General features: G+C 48.0%; 1 protein-coding gene and 1 non-coding gene across 3 annotated transcripts in view; both read left to right on the top strand.

Moving 5' to 3' along the window:
- Positions 1 to 2,999: 2,999 nt before the first annotated feature.
- Positions 3,000 to 3,072, top strand: TRNAM-CAU. Its single transcript has one exon. It is a non-coding gene; the product is annotated as a tRNA-Met (tRNA).
- A 1,721-nt stretch (positions 3,073 to 4,793) lies between these two features.
- The window catches only part of FBXO31 (F-box protein 31), a 45,472-nt gene continuing 28,079 nt past the window's right edge, over positions 4,794 to 22,186 (top strand). Inside the window, exons 1-3 of one of the 2 annotated variants that reach the window (XM_044986915.1) lie at positions 4,794 to 5,156; positions 12,685 to 12,756; positions 19,598 to 19,684. In XM_044986915.1, the coding sequence (XP_044842850.1) occupies positions 4,826 to 5,156; positions 12,685 to 12,756; positions 19,598 to 19,684 (490 nt within the window). In that variant the 5' untranslated portion in view covers positions 4,794 to 4,825. The remainder of the gene's footprint in view (positions 5,157 to 12,684; positions 12,757 to 19,597; positions 19,685 to 22,186) is intronic. The other variant, XM_044986916.1, reaches the window with a different exon arrangement.

Here is a 22,186-nt window from a genome sequence, read left to right as displayed (position 1 = left end):
CGCTTGCCAACTGGCAAATAAATAATCCTCTGGCATAGTTATTCAGATTATAATTGGCCAGTTGTGCCATCAGTCAGCAGTGCATCCTGTCACAGAGCCGGGGAAGGTGTAGACACCTGCCGAATTCCAGAAAATGGGGACATCAGTTTGGGGCCTGAATCAAGCCCTTTAAAGTCTATGGAAAGACTTTAACTGGCTGCAGTGGGAGCTATATCAGGCCCTTTGTTGCTAGAGAGAAATGAAATGGAAATGTTTCCCTTTTCAGCACATCCGTTATTCAAAAGTACTCCAGTAACAGCTCCAAGCGCTGCAGCCTGTAATAACGAAACTGAAGCATTAGGGGCTATTACTCCAGAATGCAGCAGTCATTTTTGTGCCAGGCATTAAGTATGTTCAAGTACTTGGTAGTACCAGAGAGCATGTGAGCGATGTAAGTGAATAATACAGCATATTTATCCTTACCGCTGCCAGGAAAAATAAGGACGATCGCATTCAGGTGAAGGGCCTAGATAACATAGCAGGGAATGTCCGTTTGATAATCTGACACCAGGGAATTAAGCCTCCAGAGGAGGTGCTGAGGAGATTCAAATATAAGGGTTCTGGTCCTACATCTGACCCAACTTGCCCCCACTACTCCCATCTCCTTGGCCCGTCCCCATAATTCCTCTCTGCCTGTAGCAACATCAGGAGCTGTCACCTGAATCGCTTGCCAGCTGGGGCTCCGAATGAACAATCTTGCAAGACCCTCCAGCTAGGTCCTCGATCCTGGGCTGACTTCAATGGGAGTTACTCCTATCCTGTGTGTTGCAAAGGCATGGGGACCCTAGTGTTTCAAACCACCACTGCATCTGAGGGGGGAGACAACAGTCATCCTTAGCACTGGCAGAGTACTTTGTATCTTTAGCTGCAGTCTTTGATCCCCCATCCCCATGGGGGAGGATTTAAAATCCTTATATTTTATACAGATTGGGAGGCCAAATGGCTGGTCCAAGATCACACAGGGCCTCATCTAAAGCCGTCTGCCTGCCATTGACTTCCCTGGGTTTTGGATTCAGCCCAGGGTGGGAGGAGCACTCATGTATTCTTAGCTCCCAGATCCATGCGCATACCCCTAAGCCAGGCTACCTGTCAGGTGAAACAAATGCAGACTGGAGACCTCCGCTACCTCTTTGTTAGTGAATCATTTCCTCTCTCTCCCTTGCCTTCATCTGCCTCAGCTCATAAGAAGCCTCCTGGCATCACCATGGACCAACCTGCCCTCTGCTGGCTTGAACAGTTTTAGGGGGGTGAAATTGAAGGAAGGTGCTTTCATTGATGACAATCCCAGTTATGAAGAGACTTGGGAGAAAGAGGCAGCGCTGATCACTGAGTGATGGATAGCTCCTTGTAGCCAAAGGGATGTTGCGGATAAGATTATATCGGAGGCAGGGAGATGACTGTGGGGGTCAGGTGTGACAGGGTAGGGATATGGTAGGGAGCAGGGTCAGAGGAGAGAGAGAAGAAAATAGAGGCAAAACCAGAAAAACAGAAGGAGGAAGGACTCATCAGCCTTGTACAGCATGGGGTAATGGCACAAGGGTATCCTTTGTTTTAATCCCCAACTGAGTTCTTGCCACCTGATTCTTTGCTGCTTTTCCCCTGAGCCCAGTGGCCCTAACTGGCTACATAGTGGCTACAAAATCCTCTAGACCAGCAGCACCAGAACTCTTGTGCGCCTCTGTGTGGGGACCGGAGGGTAGCATGCTGAATGAAGAGGGCCATGTGATTTGATCCATATAGAAAGCAGATGTTTGGCTCCCCCATCCCTCTTATGCCTCTCATGCAGCCACATTTCCAAAAGTGGATACTGGTTTGGGGTGACTCAGGCTCTGGGTGCCCAACTTAATGTCCGCTTGGGCCTGACTTTCAGAAGTTTACAGCACCTGCAGCTTCCATGCATTGAAATCAGAGCTATGGAGGCCCAGCTTGTCTGAAAATTAAGCCCCAAACTTTCAAGCTGGGCACCCAAAATCAGTGGCTACTTCTGAAAATGTTGGCCTTATTTCACAGACAAGCTCAGCTGCCTCTTCAGCGTCTGACACAGGAGCATGCAACCGAAAACAAAATGCATTTCCAGGCCTATTTGAGTTGCATCCTCCACAATAGCTCCCATCAACAGAGCATCCGCCTCCTCCTATCAAAATGTCCAGCAATCCCACTTATGCCTGCCCGCTCACAGGCCTGTTGCATTTTGGTTGAGTTCCTGAGCTAGTGTTTTGTTTGTAAATGAACATGGGGGAGATGGCAGCATTATGGAAGTAACTGTTATTTCTCCATCTAGGGCACCTCCAGCCATTAATGTATACGGTGAGGATATAATGATCCAGTATATTAAGTGTGGGTTATTATTATTATTATTATTTATTTATTGGCAGCTCTGAAAGACCCCAATTAGGGGAGAAATCTTGGCTCCATTGAAGTCAATGGCAAAACTCCCATTGACGTCAATGGGGCTAGGATTTCCCTCTATAAACCCTATTGTACTAAACATTATACCAACAATGACTATAAAGTTTGTTCCTGCTCCAGAGAGCTCAAAATCTAATACTGACTCTTCACGAGGTGAAGCAAACATAAGATTCGTTTTAATTTTTAATGTTTAAATGGAAACCACCCTGTTTCCTTGCAAACAATATTAATAGGTATCCTAAAGCATTGTGCTTCTTCTCTGCAGAGAGCTGCTGCCCAGGTATTGCTGAGCACCCACAGCCCTCCTTTAAGTAGCAAAAAATGTTTGAATGCCTGGAAATTACAAAGGGGAAAGGATTCTGTCCAAAAAGCCACAGCAAGGGGAGGAGTCTTTTGCAAAAGCAGAGCCCTCTCTCAGCATTTCAGTGTTGTTTATGGTCACTGGAGATCTCATGTACTAAATACCGGTAGACAACAAAGAAAAATAATCCAACCCAGCCATTAGGGAAACTAAGATTAAATGATCTCTTTGAAGGCTGCTTTCTCAAGGAGCCTCGTTAGCGCAGTAGGTAGCGCGTCAGTCTCATAATCTGAAGGTCGTGAGTTCGATCCTCACACGGGGCAGCCTGAGTTTTTTCCCTCCCCCCGGGCTCTTAATTTGTTATGTAGCTAGTACGAGCAAGGCTGCTCCTCCTTATCTGCAGGCAGAGGAGAGGCGATGTCAAAAGTTTTTGCGCAGCCGGGAGGAAGGACACGAGATTAAGCAATGCAGCGGCCCTAACTCCCTGCTTTCCAAGCAGCAAACAGGGCTGCAGAGACTGTTGCAAAGGGCGGGTGTGAAAACCAGCGCAGGGGGATCCGCCTTTTCCGCATCCCTGAGCACCCTACTTATACCGACAGAGGCGTATAGCGTAAAGCAGGGCTCAACCCAGACAGCTCCCAGCCCCGCAGAGCTGGTGTCCAGGGCCAGCTGCTGGCTCGCAGGGTGGGCTGCTAAAGTGGGGAGATGAAATCAGCCCGTGCGCGGAGCAGCCTCTGGCCCCAGCTGTGGCTGGGGGCTGCCCCCGGGGGTAATACAGACGGTCCCCTGAGTTCCGCTGCCTGCTGCCGGGGGCGGGGGGGGCAGTGCGGAGTCAGCAGGCGTGTTTGGCTCCTGGCCCTGGAGGAGGCCGGGGGCAGCTCCACGGGTATAGCCCCCCCAGGCTGTCCCCCCCATGGCCTGCACTTCCTTGGCGCTGCAGGGCTTGTTGCTCAGTGCCTGGGCTTCCAGTTAGGATCAGCTCTGGCAAGAAACCTTTCAGACAGAAGCTGCTGGGCTTTCCTGTGACCCTGTGAGGGGTCCAGACCCATAACCCCGGGGGCGGCTGTTATAGACCCCGGGGGGGGAGGGGCCGGGTCTGTGTAACCCCGGGGGCGGCTGTTATAGACCCCGGGGGGGGGAGGGGCCGGGTCTGTGTAACCCCGGGGGCGGCTGTTATAGACCCCGGGGGGGGGGGGAGGGGCCGGGTCTGTGTAACCCCGGGGGCGGCTGTTATAGACCCCGGGGGGGGGGGAGGGGCCGGGTCTGTGTAACCCCGGGGGCGGCTGTTATAGACCCCGGGGGGGAGGGACCGGGTCTGTGTAACCCCGGGGGCGGCTGTTATAGACCCCGGGGGGGGAGGGGCCGGGTCTGTGTAACCCCGGGGGCGGCTGTTATAGACCCCGGGGGGGGAGGGGCCGGGTCTGTGTAACCCCGGGGGCGGCTGTTATAGACCCCGGGGGGGGGAGGGGCCGGGTCTGTGTAACTCCGGGGGCGGCTGTTATAGACCCGGGGGGGGAGGGACCGGGTCTGGGTAACCCCGGGGGCGGCTGTTATAGACCCCGGGGGGGGAGGGGCCGGGTCTGTGTAAGCCCGGGGGCGGCTGTTATAGACCCCGGGGGGGAGGGGCCGGGTCTGTGTAACCCCGGGGGCGGCTGTTATAGACCCCGGGGGGGAGGGGCCGGGTCTGTGTAACCCCGGGGGCGGCTGTTATAGACCCCGGGGGGGGACAGGTATAACCCGCTGGGGCAGGCAGGGGGCAACGGGGGCTTCGTTTGAACGAGACGGTAGCACAGCCCACAGGGGGCGAGCTCTGCCGCTCGCGGGGCGCGGCCGCCGGTTGTGGACGTGTCACGCGGCGAGTGGGCGGGGTGAATGTGACGGCACGTTGGAGACGGTTAGTAGGTGTGGCAAAAGTGACAGCGGGCGTGGTTACGTCTGTAAGGGGCGTGTCGCCGTCTGTGGCGCGCCGGGGTCATCGCCCGAGGGCGGGCGGTGATTGGCCGAGCCCGCCGGTGGGCGGGCCCTGCGCCTGCGGGCCGCCGCCGGCAGCCGCCCTCCGCCAGTCGCCGGCCGGCCATGGCGGTGTGCGCGCGGCTGTGCGGGGTGGGGCCGGCGCGGGGCTGCCGGCGGCGCGGGGCGCAGCGGGAGCAGCGGCGGGAGGGCCCGGCCGACAGCGAGCCCGACACGGACGCCGAGGAGGAGCGGATCGAGGGAGCCCGGCTGGGACCAGGGGCGGCTCCAGCCCCCGCCCCGGCCCCGCTCTCCCTGCTGGAGCTGCCCCCCGAGCTCCTGGTGCAGATCTTCGGCTCCCTGCCCGGCACCGACCTGCCCAGCCTGGCCCGGGTCTGCAGCACCTTCCGCCGCATCCTCCGCACCGACACCATCTGGCGGCGGCGCTGCCGGGAAGGTACCGCTGGGGCGCTGGGGGCGAGGGGTCCCCATGGGGGCACTAGACGTGGGGATGTGGGATCTCCAGAGGGGCCAGGCCCGGGGAGGGGGCGCTGGGGGCGAGGGGTCCCCATGGGGGCACTAGACGTGGGGATGTGGGATCTCCAGAGGGGCCAGGCCCGGGGAGGGGGCGCTGGGGGCGAGGGGTCCCCATGGGGGCACTAGACGTGGGGATGTGGGATCTCTAGGGGGGCCAGGCCCGGGGAACGGGCGCTGGGGGCGAGGGGTCCCCGTGGGCGCACTAGACGTGGGGATGTGGGATCCCCAGAGGGGCCAGGCCTGGAAAGGGGGCGCTGGGCACGAGGGGTCCCCATAGGTACACTGCACAGGGCTGACTCTGCAGGTGTGAGGCTCTGGAAAGGCCTCTGGGGGTGGACAGCTGAGAAGGGTAGTGGGCTGGGGGTAAAGTAGGGGCATCCTGGGATGAAGTGTGTAGGGGGGGGAGGGTGTTGACACGAGCTGCTGGGATTGGGCTGGGTTGGTTGCCAGCCCTGTAGCAAGGGGAATGGTACCGGCTTCTGGTTGGTGCTGGTGAGTGGGTCACAGCCTGGGTGAGAGCTCTCCCATCTTCCTAGGGCATCTCCGTACCACTTCCCCTGTAGAGACACCCTGCTGCATATTTAGTGACATGTCCATCTTCAGAGCCCCAGTCCTCTCTTACCAAAATGTAATGCATGCTTTTTACTCCTTGCCCTTTGCTTTGCAGGCACCCCACTGCCTGTCCCTTGTCTGCTAACCCAGCTGCCCTGATACCCTCCAAGTTGCCTAACTTGCTTCTGCTTCTCCCAGCATGGTACTCATCACATCTCTTGCTATGTGGTGCATTTGTGGCCAGCTATGATGTCATATACATATAAACATTTTGGACCTGCCAGCAAGCGCATCTAGTTGGAGTGTCTGAGCACGCTAGGCAGCTGCACTCTGTGCCATCAAACAGAAAGGCAGTGCTCAGATGCATTAAGGATAGGGGATGGATGGTTCCTTATCTGCACATGAGGGCAGCTTAGGGTGCTTGTCAGAACTGATGAGAACCCATGGATCTCACAAAGCAGTGAAGACTGTTCCCAAGAAGTTGCAGGCTGTTTTCTCAGCCCAGCATGATCCTTCTTGCCCAGGGATATCATTCTGGGGAGTAGAAGGTAAATTTCACACACAAATTGCTTCTAGGTCATAAGGGTTTAGTTTTTGTGAGTTGTGGCCTTGGCAAAGTTCTCACATATGAGTATAACTGGTGTTCCTTTTATACAATGCCATTTGCTCTTTCTTATAATACAAAGAGACACTCAATAATATTAAAAGAAACCAGATTTAAAACTGATACAAGGAAGTATATCTCTTTAGACAACTCATAAATGACTTGTGAATCTCATTGTCACTATGTATCATTGAGACCAAGAACTTAGTCTCATTTTCCTTTGAATGCGACTATGTATGATAAGAGCATCCACAGTTGCATTAGATAGGATTGAAAACTTTTGTATATAACAACACCTCCCTTCAGGGCATAAACCAAACAGTATCTGGCAAGGTGTAGAAAGAAACTACTTCTGCTGACACATTACGTAACTCTCCATTACATTTCCTTGTTTTCTCTTAAGCATCTGATTCCGGCCACTGTCAGAGAGAGGATGCTGAATTAGATCAACACCATGTCTGATCCACTGGAGCACTTCCTATACCAAAACCATAATCTTGAATTTTCAGACTGCACAAGTATAAAATCTCATTGATAACTTTGTGTTAGGGTAATTACTTCACCATCTCTTGGTCTCTTAGTAGTACCATTGCATATATTCAAATAATGCTCTCTTTGTATATGAGAATATACATTCAAATAAATACATGATCTGGGTTTAATTGAATTCCTGATCATAGGAATAAATCAACTGCTTGGAAATGTGTGGAGTTCCATGCAGTGTTGTAGCCATGTCAGACTCATGTTCATATATGTGTATATTTGGAGCTCTGTGTTCATATGCTGTCTCCATGTAGTAGTGAGTATAAGGTTGCATGACTTTCAAACATCTATAAGGGAAGACAGAGTTCTAGGTAGGTGTGATATATAAAAATAAGCATCAGTTTGGGCTGAGAGCTAGCATATGACAATTTAGGCAGAAAAGTATAATTTTTGTAAAATTATAAGGGCCTAGTAATAGAGCAAAGGGGTGAATTCAATTCAATAACATGCTCCTATTCCCAACAATAACATATTAACTCTGAGCGCATCACAGACCTGTACTTCCTGATGTCAGTTGTGCAAGTCTGCCTTCTTGGTTGCTTGTGTGGTTATCCACTTGTGCATGCACAAATGGCCAGTTAAACAAGGGACAGATGGTTATGCAAGTGCTTTAAACAACACCTCTGCTAAAAGAACAGGAGTATTTGTGGCACCTTAGAGACTAACACATTTATTTGAGCATAAGCTTTCTGTATTTTACTGTATTTTCCACTCCATGCATCCGATGAAGTGGGCAGTAGCCCACAAAAGCTTATGCTCAAATAAATTCCTTAGTCTCTAAGGTGCCACAAGTACTCCTGTTCTTTTTGAGGATAGAGACTAACACAGCTGCTACTCTGACATCTTTCTCTGCTAAGAATACAGTGCTACATAATTGTCTTGTTTTACCCTTGATTTTTGTGCATACCTGCTTTTGTCATGAGATCACTGCTGTGGATCAAGGGTTATAAACGGCCCTAACTTTGTAGCCATAGACTATAATTAAAAATGTAAATCAGCCCGCTCAACCAAATGAGTTTTGACACCTTGGTTTAGTGTGATTGCAGGCAGACTCAATTTTATTGCAGTCCCTGGAGCAGTATTTTGGGTAGGGGGGATCCCCCCTTCAGGCTACACACAGTTGCTTTTGGCTGTGGCTTTGAAACTGGAGAATGATGTGGGGAAACATTAGCTAGTTATGCAACATTTGTAGCCAGATACTTTTGGGATGATGCCCTTTTATCATTGTGACTGTTTGGGATAAACTGTTTTTCTGACCTGCTTGTTTGGCAAGAGGAGTGTTGCAATCACTTTTCTACACACTCTGGCTTTTGACTTGACTTTAACCCATGACCATGTATGCTTGTAGTTTAAGTGGTCACCAGTTTTATACTGAAATAACACACCACATCAGGGCACTTGTCTAGGAAATTTCACTGATAGTTCATAGTAACCAGATCTAGAATTCACAAATTAAAAACACCCTAATGTTTTGTTTTTGTTTAAACGGGGTTGGGGAGAAAATATAAGCTGTTAAATAGTCATCATGGGGCAGGCTTTGTGTTACATTTAGCGCCTGTAGATTAGTCTTTTGTAGATCTCAGAATAGTTTACAAAGGTGGGTGTCTGTTCTACAGATGTGGAAGCTGAGTCGCATGCGGGGAAGAGTGGGGGAGTGATCTAGAGCTGTGAATAGAAGCCAGGTCTCCCCATTCCCAGTGCAAATGTTGGGCTGCTAATGTTGTGCTTATGTAGGTATAGAATTAAAAGACTTAGTTGCCATTAACAGTTAGCCTTAGTGTGGCATAAAAGTGGAGAATGAAGTTTGCTGTCCTTGGTTCTTTAGGTTCACAAATATGTTTTTTTGTGTAAAGACATTACCTTACCTGCTCCAGTGTCTGTTTCCTTGCTCTCTACTAAAGATTTGCTTGAAAAGCACTTCCAAAGCCTTCATGACTTTTCAGGAGGGTAATGGCAGTACCCTCCTGTAGGAAAAAGTTACCGGTAGTTGTTGTGGGGAGGGTAGAGAACATAAGGTGCAGAAAGGAATATAATTGGGGGGGAGGAGAAGTGCAAACATAAAATTGCAGAATAAGATGTGCCATGATCTATTATAGAAGGAGAAGGAAGAGTAAAACCAGAAAGGGGCTAGAGCATTATATAAAAGCAAAAGATATAGTACACTGCACTTACAAATGTGCAAACTAGGAAGCTGACGATCTTACGCTTAAGTGCAGGCCATAATAAACAGTGTGCTGTTTAAATTCCACAGGGCATGGCAACGCTGGTGTATTTATCACGTGTTGAGTAAATCTTCTGAGTCCTGCCTGTTAACTAAGAGAACAACCTTCCCAGCTAGTAGAATGAGAATTTCATAACCAAGTTCTATCTTTCCTTTTGAAGTAGGATTATGAGCAACCACTCTCACTGTGGTTGTGAATTTTCATCCATATTAACGAGTTAGAACATTTTCAATATTTACCGGTAATTTCCTTGGTGAACTGGCGCATTGAGAATTTCCCTTAAAAGAGCCTTAATTGCAGTGAAGCAGGATTTACCGGAAACCTCCCATTTGATTGTCAGGGAAAGCAAAACAATATTTTTTTTCCTGTAGCTGAATTGCAGCATTACATAGCTCTTAACCTCCCCTTTATCCTTTCCAGCATCAAGAATAAATAGTGCTGTCCATGCATTGGTGAGCTTTCTTGCCTTTAATAATAGTTGGGATTTGGATCTGGGAGTGGTAGGGGAGTTCAGTCTTCACAATCTATAATTTTGTACCTTTCATCACCATGACAGCCCTTCAAGAAAAAACTGAAGTGTTCTATCCATCCACAGTTAAGCAAAGCCAGTATGGGCTTTTGGTTGTAGTTTAGATCACTGAGTAGACCAGGATTATGACTTGTAGGAATTTCACCAGCTAAGATTACATTCTTGCTAGCAAACAAGACGAGATTATTGCAGGACTTGCATGGCTAATGTCAGATGGCAATGAAAATCGCACTGGAATTGTTTTTAGGAAGTTGCTAATGTTTGAGCAGATGCTGACTCTTTTGGGGAAGATCCAATAAACCCAAACTGTGAAGCATGTAAAATACACCAGACCTAGTGATAGTTCTGCTTTTAGGTAGTCTCTCTGTCTCCTACTAGTTAATAAGGCCACTTGTTGGAAACCAGGATCTTTGTTCCATTGGATGATTTTTCCCAACTGACGTGATTTCTGTGTATGATCTGTGTTTCCACGAATTCAGACTGGATTGGCACCTCTTAGATACTACAATGAGGAACATTTGAGAATTTTGGGGCATCAGGAGCAGGTGACCTAGAGGAAGAGAGAATGTTATCCTACAAATGGTCAGAATTGTCTTGATGATTTGGGGAACCTATGTAGAACTTAGGCATTCTGATAGATTCTATGGAGTTATTACTGGGGTTCACGGAAATGGCGAGTTTAAGCTACAGGGATGGTCTGAGGGGTCAGCACTGGTTCTGAGGGCTGGGCAGCGGGCCATGTGATTACAGTTGTTGGGGGGAGGGTGCCAAAGAGAAGATCTGCACCTTAAGAGTGCACCTAGAGATCTTAAGACAGTGGTAGTACCTGGACTCTGTTCAGACTGTAGGGGCTTAAAACTGCAGGATTCGGTGGTGGCATCCCCACATAGCAGTCTGGTGAGTGGCCAAAAGAGGTGCTCAGCTGGACCTGTGACATCCCTTCGTGGTTTTTTTTCCCAATGCAGTCTCTGACTTCAGATGACAGTATCCAGTTTAATCTAGCTGCATTGCTTGCTGCAGAAAGTGTGCAGCCTGACATTAGCGGGCCCCTTGCTGGCTCTGTGGGCAGGTGAAGTTCTTTAGTATAAGAACCAGCTGTTCTCCAAACTACAGGCTGTGACAACATTGCTTCTCGCCTCTCCTGAAGACCTGTAATTTCCTGAATCACAGATCAGCTGCAAAAGCCTATTGCTTTTAACATGTCCCTGATATTATTATCAAACAAGACACAGGCTAGCATTAAAAGTGGTATAATGTCTGATAGACTTGCGGGAGGGACGTTGGATCATTTGTGAGGTGGGTCCAAATTTCCAGCTTTGAATACAGCTTTGATTTCACAAATCTGCAGAATTGCTGCGTACATTCGGTTGGCTCTAGCCCAGCACTAAATAGCTTGTTTTGTGCTAGGCTGGAAGTGCATTCCTGGAGGCTTTGCTGTCTGCTCACTAGCTAATTGTACTCCCTCATATCTCACATCCTAAACTAGGGCTTCATCCTGCTCTCACTGATGTCAGTGGCAAGCTTCCACTCACATCAATAGAAGTTTTTAGGGAGGGGAAACTGTGTTTTCCCTCTTGTCCCCTTCCTGTCTTTATTCAACTCGCTTCTCATAGCAAGAGACTGTTCGCATTCATTCCTGCGGTATGTCAACCTTACAAAACACATGTGGTCTTGTGTATGCTCTGTCAAGCTACATTGCATACCCGAGTAAAACATGTATGTACATAGAGCATATGTATAGTAAGAACATAACTGAGTTGAGCTAGGCAGGTGTCTGCTTTCTCTCATTTGGCCTATAATTGAAATCCGAGTACAGAGCAAGTTATTAGGAATAGATACCGGTAACAGGCAGCAATAGTTAATCATAAATTCAAGGAAGCTTGATCGACACCATCCCTTGTGTGAGGGTGGGTTTCAGATCAGATGGCTTCCCTGAGGTTCTTTAAGGACATACCCTGTATCAGATATCTAGCAGGTGCGGGGAGCTATCAGGTGCTTTAATCTTCTGCTAAAGGAATCTGGTGTCTGATTTTTAGCAGGTGCATTTGAGGTTTTCAGAGTGTGGATTTTCCCTGCTGAGGACTATAAGGGTCTCTGCAGCTGATTTGCTTTTGGCACTGAGCTCTATTTTTATTGCTGTTTGATATGTTTTTCCCTCTTCCCTTGGTGTTACAGGATTTCTTTCATTGAATTGTTTGTTAGTAATTGTGTGTATTTTTAGGAATTCAGGTTTAATGCCTTCTGAACCTGCACTGAAGTCTCTCATTTCCGGCTTTAAAGTTGCTTTTAAAATTTTGAAGACTTTTATGATCCCTGCATCACTAACAGAATGTATTGAAAACAAAACAGTCAAAGGCATCTGCAAAGAATGGACCAATTTCAGTCTGATTTGTTTGCAAGTATATTTGTACATGCAGATATGTTACATTCTCTTAACAATTTGGGGCTATGAAACATACTTATTCTTTTAAAATAATCTTAGCTGTAGATCTTTCAGGACTCTGAAATGTGGCCATTTTCTGTGAGTCTTAATAAACACTTTTGCTTGGACAAATTAGTGGGAGTAAATAACTCCTAGTTGCAATGATAGTTTGCTCTACTGACAAAGATTCCGAGTTTGGATGGGTCATTTTCCCCACTTCATGCCACCATCTATTCTATGTGCAAGTGTCTGTAATTTATCAGCAAGGAGTTGTCACAATATATTGCAAGCAGCCATCACTTGTAAAATGTACTAGGGAATCTGAGAATCTAGTCTGGAATGAAATACCATCCAGCTTTCCTCTAGTGCTTCTGGAGAACAGCAACAAGAATATTTGCTAACTAATACAGCAATTTGCAAGATTGTTCTTTAAATAAAATACATCAGATTGAATTTAAAGCTGCCTAAATTCTTGCTGCAGTTGTAGGTATCCTGGAGCTCTGTGGACAGGCCAAAACCTTTTCACACAGTCACTCATTTTATTACCTCTTAACCCTTTTCTGTCTGTCACTACAGAGTATGGTGTCTGCGAGAACTTACGGAAACTGGAGATCACAGGAGTGTCCTGTCGAGATGTCTATGCCAAACGTAAGTGATGAAGTCAGTGCAGGTCTGTATGCTCCTGTTCTTGTTTAATTCCATTTTTAAAAGTGAATTTGCACTGAATCTTTATCCTGGGCATTTGAAACACAGACTCTGTATTTCGTGGCAGAGATTTCATCTCTAAAGCTGTAACGAGTTTGACTACCACAGCATTTTAATGCCAGACAGATATCAAGAATCGCTGTTGCCTCTCAATACCCCTTTGATTGGAAGAAACCACAGAGTCTGAGGGTTTCTGGAAATAGCTATTAGTTTGTGGCTAGCAACTGGTAACCACTCACTCAAATCTGAGGACAGTTTTTAATCTGTCAGTAGGATTTAAAAAATACTTTCAACTGTTTGGCTCCCAATCACCACCTAGGTCCCGTTCAGTGAGAAGTTATTTAAAATAACTCTGCTCACATATACAAAATGTTCTTCTGACCCCAAAGGGTCAGCCATGTTACCAGGTCAGTATAGGTTTGGATCTTATCCAAAATACCACTCTGCCAGTCAGTCCTTTAGTGTCAAAAACTAAAGGTTTATCATAAAGAAAAAAGAGAGATGTTAAATGGTAAAACAGTCACATACATCCAAAGACTTCAAAGTCCATATATCAAGTTCCTACCAGTATTGGTGACTTTGCTGGCTTGCAAGTCCCTCTGGAACACATCCACAGCTTGGATGGGTCATTCAGTCCTTTGTTCGGAGCTTCAGTTTGTAGCAAAGTTCCTCTAGAGGTAAGAAACACAATTGAAGACATGGAGAAGATGCAGCTGCCAATTAGTTGTTTGTCATGTGGCCTGTGCTTTCTTTGTTTCAAACACAAGCTGCCCAGCACATGGCTTAAAAGCTTTAGAGTTCTGTCCATAGGCATGTCCCTGTGTGCCTTGCTGAGTCATAAGGTGTGTCTGCCTTCTCTCAATGGGTCAGTGGTATAGCTGATGGTCCTTAATGGGCCATCAAGCAGGCTAGGCAGTGCTGATGCCAAACTGACTGGGGGGTGTCACCCAAAGCGTAGCACAAATCTGAAATACAGACAGACATATTTATCTAATAACTCATAATACAAACACATAAATGAGATGATCATATCTGGCAAATTATAACATTTTTGCAGATACCTTACATGGCCTAACTCATTACACTTTTACAATATTGATATTCATAATATCCTCAAGTGTCCCCCAGATTCCATAGAGCGTCACAACTTATTTCCAGGACACATCTCCAAATAAGCAGCCACAGCCCATGTGTTATGATGAATGTTGCCACTTGCACGTGAGTGCTTTACAAACACAAACTCCTTGGTCAGCACAAGCCCCCTGGGAGGTAGGTGAGTTTCATCCCCATTTTACAGGGGGTGGGAGAGAAACAGGCAGATTAGGGACTTGACCCCAAACTGGCATTTGAACATAGGAGTCCCCTGCTTAGCCAGATCAAGCTGCCTCTCGTGCCAAGGGGTCAGAGGCTACATTGGCTGTTTATCACAGGAGCTGGTTCAGCCGCAGGTACCACCTGGGAGAGCGCTTGCGACAACCCCAGCAGCAGCCTGGATGACACAAGCCCCGCAGTAGTGAATTGATCTGTCCTTGCCACCAAAATCAAGGGACCCAGGCGTTTCGTGGGTCCCAAAGGCTGATGCTGAATTGGTCTAGCAGGGGATGGAACAACCCAGGATCTTTAGGAAATCAGCAATGACAAACCATTGGCTCCAGTAGTTAGTCTGCGGTTCCATGGCCCTTTACAAGAAGCAGGGCTCAGCTTGTTAAAAATGAAAGCATTTGTCTTTGTAGGTCACCAGAGTGAGAGTCCTTTGCTGGCCCCAGGATGTCTGGCTCCTTTCAAATGGACCTTGTGCTTTATCTGACTGTCAGAGGCGGTGGTGGCCTGGTGCATTGAACCTCGTGTTGGGAGCCAGGAATCTTGAATTCTGATCCCAGCTCTGAGACCATTGTTGTGTGGCCTTGACCCAAGTAACTTCACCTCCCCATGCCTTAGTTTCCCTATCTGTAAAATGGGAATGGTACCACTTACCTCCCTGGGAGACCATGCAGGGAACTCGAGTGTATGCAATGCTTTGAAAATGTGTAAGGAAACCTCAGTCACTTCAGACCCTTCTTTGCTGTGCAGTGTGACTTTCATCATAGCCAGAATGGTGGTATAGTTACAAATTATCTATTAATTATGTACCTGATATGGTCCTGTTTTTGCAACTTTTCCCACTGATTCTTTACACTTCAAAGTACCTCTTAATATGATTGACATCTTTAGTCTCTTTCCACTGCAATAGGTCCTTGGTGAGCATTTAGTACCGTAGAACATAGTGTTTTACCTGTAGAAAGCATGCCATACATTCTATTCCATTTGTAAATAAAGAATCTCTTACCACACATGTGAATCCTGACCTGTGCATATCTCCAGACTTCTGCAGAGTCAGAACACTTGTCAGCTCATTCCTCCTTTCCTGAACCGTACCCTGTTTTGCAGGGATATGAAATCCTTGGCTTGCGGTCAATTTAGATTCAACAAACATCTCTGTTTACAAACCTCCTGGTACTTTCCTGCTCAGCTTTCCTGAAAGCATTGCCTGGTGGTGTGTCCTCCGTCTCTAGTGTCATGTAGAACTCTTGGCAGAATTCAGGCTTGAAGGTGCAAACAATGAAAGTTTGTTCTATTCTACATGCTACACTAGGGGCTTGGCTACACTTACAAGTTGCAGCGCTGGTGGAGGCTTTCCAGCGCTGCAACAACACCCCGTCCACACTTGCAGGGCACAACCAGCGCTGCAACTCCCTGGTTGCAGCGCTGGCTGAAAACCCATCCCGGCAGGGGTATAAGGAGTGCAGCGCTGGTGATCCAGCGCTGCCCAGCAGGTGTGGACACTCACCAGCGCTTTACCTGTCCTCCAGGGAATAAGGAGGTATCCCAGAATTCCTGTTCAGCCACTCTGCACATCAGTTTGCACTCTACTGCTCTTGGCTCAGGTGACCCGCCCTGTAAATGCCCCGGGAAATTTAAAAATCTCCTTCCTGTTTGCTGCAGCCAGGTGTGGAGTGCAATCAGTTTTAATCAGTTACAGGTGACCATGCCTCCACGCGGCAAACGAGCCCCAGCATGGAGCACTGGTGAATTGCAGGACCTCATCAGTGTTTGGGGTGAGGCATCTGTTCAGGCACAGCTGCGCTCCGGCCGTAGGAATTACGATATCTTTGAGCAGATATCAAGGGCCATGCTGGATCGGGGCCATGATCGGGACGCAGTACAATGCAGGGTGAAAATTAAAGAGCTGCGGAGTGCCTATTACAAAGCCCGAGAGGGGAATCGACGATCCGGAGCTGCTCCCACGAGTTTTTACAGGGAGATGGATGAGATACTTGGGGGTGACCCCACTGCCAACAGGATAACGATGGACACTTCTGAGCAGGCTGGGGGACAGGAGGAGGAGGCGGAGGAGGCGGCGGAGGCGGAGGCGTGTGGGGGGGAGGAAACCGCGAGTGAAGCTCCTGGCATGGGGGAAGAAACCGCAGATTCCCTGGAGGCATGCAGCCAGGAGCTCTTCTCAAGCCAGGAGGAAAGCACCCAATCGCAGCAGCCAGCAGTTGCAGAAGGACAAGCAGAGGAGCGTGTTACCGGTAAGCGGCTTTTATTTTCTGGGTGAAATGTTTCTGGAGAGGAAGGGGGGTTAAGGCTGCATGCATGCCAGCCTCTAGATGTGGAATAGCCCGTTGATGTGGTCTATCACGTCGCGGTAATCTGCCTCAGTTATCTCAGCAAAAGCTTCATCCAGAGCGTGGGCAATATGCCTGCGCAGGTTTATAGGCAGAGCCACTGTGTCCCTTGTCCCAGTGACGGTGACGCGTCCGCGCCACTCTTCTGCCAGTGGTGGGGGGACCATTTCTGAACACAGGCAAGCCGCATAGGGTCCCGGGCGGAATCCACATTGCTCTAAAAGAGCCCCCCGCTGTTCCCTAGTGACTCGCAGTAGGGAAACATCTTCCAGGATTAAGTCCTGTGAAAAATGTTGGGAGACTCTTTAGTGAAGAGATAGGGAGATAAGATCACCCCTGCATCTGCATTTCACTCAACCCCTCTAGCACTCCAGATTACCCGAAGCAACCAGCTCCCCTCTTACACCCAAGCCCAACTTCTCCCATTATAAGCACTGCTCACTCACCATGTCGTGGCTTCTGTAGTGTTATGCGTGTGGGTAAAAGAATGCTTAAATAAGAACTCACTCCCTCAGTGTAACAATTCATGTCTGGAGATAGTGGATACAATGCTGCCCGTGTTAAATGTTGTCATTTCTGTTTCTACAGTGACCTTGACTACTGGACTGCCCAGATGTTCAACATCACAGAGGCTTCAAAATTTGAGAAAAAATCCCCGAAAGAGCAAAGAAGACATGCTGAAAACTGTTCTTAATCAGTCTGCTCGAGAGAGTAAGGACTTGAAGGATTGGCGAGAGAAAGAAAGCAGGACACGCAAGAGAAATGCAGTGGCCAAGAGGAAAACCACGGAGCGGCTGCTAAGCATCCTGGAGCGCCAAGCGGAGTCTATAGAGTCACTCGTTGCCATGCAAGCAGAGCACTACCGTGCACCCTTACTCTGCATTCTGCAGGATTCATTAAACAGCAATCCAGACAGGGCATATGCAAACTTGTGACTGTACAGTTCACCAACCCACACCCCTGCCCTCTTGTGTTCATGAAATGTTGTGTGTCTGTCTGTCTGTCAAGGAAGTTTTTTTCTTTTCAATAAAACAATTCTTGGCTTTGAAAACAGTCTTTATTATAGCAGATAGTGAAAGATACCTTAGCCCAGTAAAGAAAGAGGCACTACAAATCATATTATTATTATGGATAATAGAATAACAGTGTAAGCAGTGCAATTCACTCCCATGCAAGGCAGCAAACATTATTGTTGGCTTTCAGCCTCAAATTCTTCCCTCAAGGCATCCCTAATCCTTGTAGCCCTGTGCTGGGCCTCTCTATTAGCCCTGCTCTCTGGCTGTGCATATTCAGCCTCCAGGACTTGAACCTCGGTGGTCCATGCCTCACTGAATGTTTCACCCTTCCCTTCACAAATATTATGGAGGGTACAGCAAGCGCATATAACCGCGGGGATGCTGCTTTCCCCCAAGTCTAGCTTCCCATACAAGCAACGCCAGCGGGCTTTTAAACGCCCAAAAGCACACTCCACAGTCATTCTGCACCGGCTCAGCCTGTAGTTGAACCGGTCCTTGCTCCTGTCAAGCTTCCCTGTATAGGGTTTCATGAGCCAAGGCAGTAACGGGTACGCGGGGTCTCCAAGGATCACAGTGGGCATTTCGACATCCCCTACTGTGATCTTCCTGTCTGGGAAAAAAGTCCCTGCCTGCATCTTCCTGAACAGGCCACTGTTCCGAAAGATGCGTGCATCATGCACCTTTCCAGGCCAGCCTGTGTAAATGTCAATGAAACGCCCGCGGTGATCCACAAGCGCCTGGAGAACCATAGAGAAATACCCCTTCCGATTAACGTACTCTGATGCCAGGTGGGGGGGGGCCAGAATAGGAATATGCGTCCCATCTATCGCCCCTCCACAGTTAGGGAAACCCATGTGTGCAAAGCCATCCACAATGTCCTGCACGCTCCCCAGAGTCACGGTCTTTCTTAGCAGGATGCGATTAATTGCCTTGCAAACTTGCATCAAAACGATTCCCACGGTCGACTTTCCCACACCAAACTGGTTCCCGACCGACCTGGAGTTGCCAGCTTCCAGATTGCAATAGCCACTCGCTTTTCCACCGTCAGGGCAGCTCTCAATCTTGTGTCCTTGCGCCGCAGAGTGGGGGCGAGCTCAGCACACAGTCCCATGAAAGTGGCTTTTCTCATACGAAAGTTCTGCAGCCACTCCGAGCCCAAACGCGGCGTTCAACGGTGCTGAGCATTTCCGTAAATGCCGCAAGCACTTTAGTGTCACACGCGGCAGGCAAATCCATATTGATATCATCGTCGGAATCCTCACTGTCACTTTGGAGCTGAAGGAATAGCTGGACTGCCAAACGTGTTGTGCTGGTGACACTCATCAGCAGAGTCCTCAGCAGATCGGGCTCCATTTGCCACAGAAATCGCGATTCACACAGAGAGTAACAGAAAGACACTCACAATGGCGCCAAACGCTGCTGGAAAGAGTGAATGCTGGGATGTGAAGCGATGCACCACGGGGCGCTGGCAAACAGGAAGCGGAATGACCCGCACACTTCCTTCCCCTTCCCACAATACTCAGCGCCAAAACGGCGCCAAAACGGGACGAGGTGCTCTGTGGGATAGCTGCCCACAATGCACCTCTCAATACAGCGCTGGAAAGTGCTGCAAGTGTGGCCACACTGCAGCGCTGGTAGCTGTCAGTGTGGCCACACTCCAGCGCTGGCCCTTCCACAGCTGCATGACCAGCGCTGTAACTCCCAGCGCTGCAACTTGTAAGTGTAGCCAAGCCCTAAGACAATAGGGAATAAAGCCAAACCCAAGATCTTAGAGGGAATAATGAAACAGATGCTTGATGGTGTTTTGAAAACAATTAGCTGGATTGAAGAATGAAAAGAGCAAAAAGCCTTTGGTTGCTCTTGTCCTGCGTAGACTGAGAAGCTCGGACTTCACTCGAATTTGTTTGGTGACATCAATAACTTATGAGGGAATCATAAAATGTGCCGAATTCTTCTGAGTGGCTGATCTGGGCTGGGGGCTGAAGAAGTGCGCCTTAAGTCAACAAGGGACTTGACCTTCCTGTCTGGTTCACATTAATGTTATGTCATGTTCAGAGGGGAATCAACTTCTCTGGTACTTACCCTGCTGTGTCTGTCCAGGTATAAATCCACGAGTGAAGTCGGGGCGTTTTATGAAAATCCTTCCCGACTACGAACACATGGAGTACAGAGATGTTTACACCTGCCGTACGTACCTCCCATTAGCAAACGCTTTCTGCACTGAGCACACATGTGGCACTGCATGGCGTGTGAAGTTACTGCAAGCAGCTACCTCGGGGGCAGAATAAGAGCTGTCACCCAGGCTTTCCCGTGACTTGGTTCTCATGCACTTTGTTCTGACCCTCTAAGGTGACACTTTAGGTAGTTGTAACATAGGGATAACAGTACTCACCCCTCTGGTGAAATGCTTGGTGTTAGAGAGCATCCTATCCAGGGTTGGCACTGGTGGAAACTAACTAGGCACAGGTAGCAGATGCTTTCCAGGTCAGTGGATATGAGTGTACTGTGGAGATAACACATTCCAGCTTGCCATTAGGGGAAGGAGGAGGGCTGCTTGCATTGCTCTTGGGACCAACTCCACCCAGCCCCAGAAATGACACTAATAGGCTCTAGATCTGTGGTTCTCAACCTATTTATCATTGTGGGCCACATCCAAAACTACCTATATGGCCCTGAGGATGTCACATGGGCCACAGCTGTGTGCTGACTAGTCTGCAAGCTGAAAACCACTTCCCTAGATAGACAAAACTAGGAATATGGGTGTTAATCAGCTTTTTCTTCGGTGTGGGCAGAGACATCCCCTTTATTTGTCCCTCTGGATGAGTCTAAGTGTTGTCAGTTCTGAAAGTTTCCCATAGATCTCTCTGAACTGTAGTCCCCCTCTCTCTCTCTGATATCTAGAGGGGAGATCACTGGACTTCAGCAGCCCAGGAATCATTGCTGGAGGCATGTCATTTACAGAGGGGAATTCCTTCTTGCGCCCTCCCCCCAATAAAATAAAAAGCACTCTGGACTTCAGGATTTTTATTTAATCCTAACAAAGGGAAGTTTCATAATAACGGCTATATTGGGTCATGCAGTGACACTATCTAGCCCAGTCTTTGGACAGTGCCCAGTGCCAAATGCTTCAGAGGGAATGAATGGAACAGAGCAATTACTGAGTGCTCCATCCTCTGTCATCCAGTCCCAGCGTCTGGCAGTCTGAGGTTTAGGGACTCAGAGCATGGATTTGCATCCCAGACCATCTTGGCTGATAGCCACTGCTAGACCTACCCTCCTTCTGTAGGGAGAGATCCTGAAATGTAACCTTGATAGAATGTGAACTCTGCTGGTGTCTGAATGAGCACTGGGGGTCTCCACTTATGTACACACTGAAAATCTGAACCTGTTTAGGAATCAAAATTATGCTAGAAAGCCCCATGGTTCCGCTGCTCATGGGACCTTTAAACTCGAGTTTCCTTGGGTGCATGTAGCTTAGTGAAAATATTGAAAAAACGAGGAGTTCTTGTGACACCTTGGAGACTAACAAATTTATTTGGGCATAAGCTTTTGTGGGCTAAAACCCACTTCATCAGATGCATGGAGTGGAAAATACAGTAGGCATTGGGAATGGATGGGTCACCATAGAAACTAAATACTAATTTCCCCCAACTGTTACTCTCGCTTTCTTGTCAACTATTTGAAATTAGCCACCCTGATTTCCACTATAAAAGTGATTTTTTCCTCCTGTTGATGATAGCCAACTTCCACTTTAGTTGAATTGTCTTGTTAGAACTGACCCCCCACTTGGTAAGGCAACTCCCATCTTTTCATGTACTGTGTATATATTTGTTCCTACTGTATTTTCCACTCCATGCATCTGATGAAGTGGGTTTTAGCCCACGAAAGCTTATGCCCAAATAAATGTGTTGGTCTCTAAGGTGCCACTCCTCGTTGTTTTTGCTGATACAGACTAACACGGCTACCACTCTGAAACCTGAAAATACTGAGTGATCCTGGAGTAATCAGCTGTGGTTGGCTCACAGGCACTATGTTAGAGATCACCTTTACCTTGGTGCCTTCTAGTGCAGCCTGCAGTCCAAACATAACCCCAAGTTCTGTGCTGTAGTTAGGCTTGGAAAGGTTAGTGTTTTATCGGTAAATGATCTACCATACGCATGCAAGCCAATGAAAAAATATTTCCAATGATGCTGATAGAAATTTACAGATAGGCAAAGTAAGAAAAAAGGCTTGAGAATTTCTTAGAGTTTGACTGAAGGATATTTACTCTGTATATTTTGATATGTGATGTTGACATTTTGTGTGTTAACTTGCAATGTAGCTTTTTGAATCTCAACATCTATTCAAGTATCAGAGGAGTAGCCATGTTAGTCTGGATCTGTAAAAAGCGACAGAGTCCTGTGGCACCTTATAGACTAATAGACATATTGGAGCATAAGCTTTCGTGGGTGAACACCCACTTCATCAGACCCACGAAAGCTTATGCTTCAATATGTCTGTTAGTCTATAAGGTGCCACAGGACTCTTTGTTGCCTTAAACATCTATTGTCATCTATTGTTGTTAAATAAAGATTGTCCGACCCTCCCCATAAATTTTCACTGTCACAGGAAATTAACTCGATTGAAAAATGCTTAAAACCCAAAACTTTGCACGGTTGTGAAATTTTAAACGGATACAAATCAAAAGAA

The sequence above is a fragment of the Mauremys mutica genome, chromosome 14 (genome assembly GCF_020497125.1).
Source record: "Mauremys mutica isolate MM-2020 ecotype Southern chromosome 14, ASM2049712v1, whole genome shotgun sequence".
Taxonomy (NCBI): domain Eukaryota; kingdom Metazoa; phylum Chordata; order Testudines; family Geoemydidae; genus Mauremys; species Mauremys mutica.
This window is presented reverse-complemented; position numbering and strand designations above follow the sequence as displayed.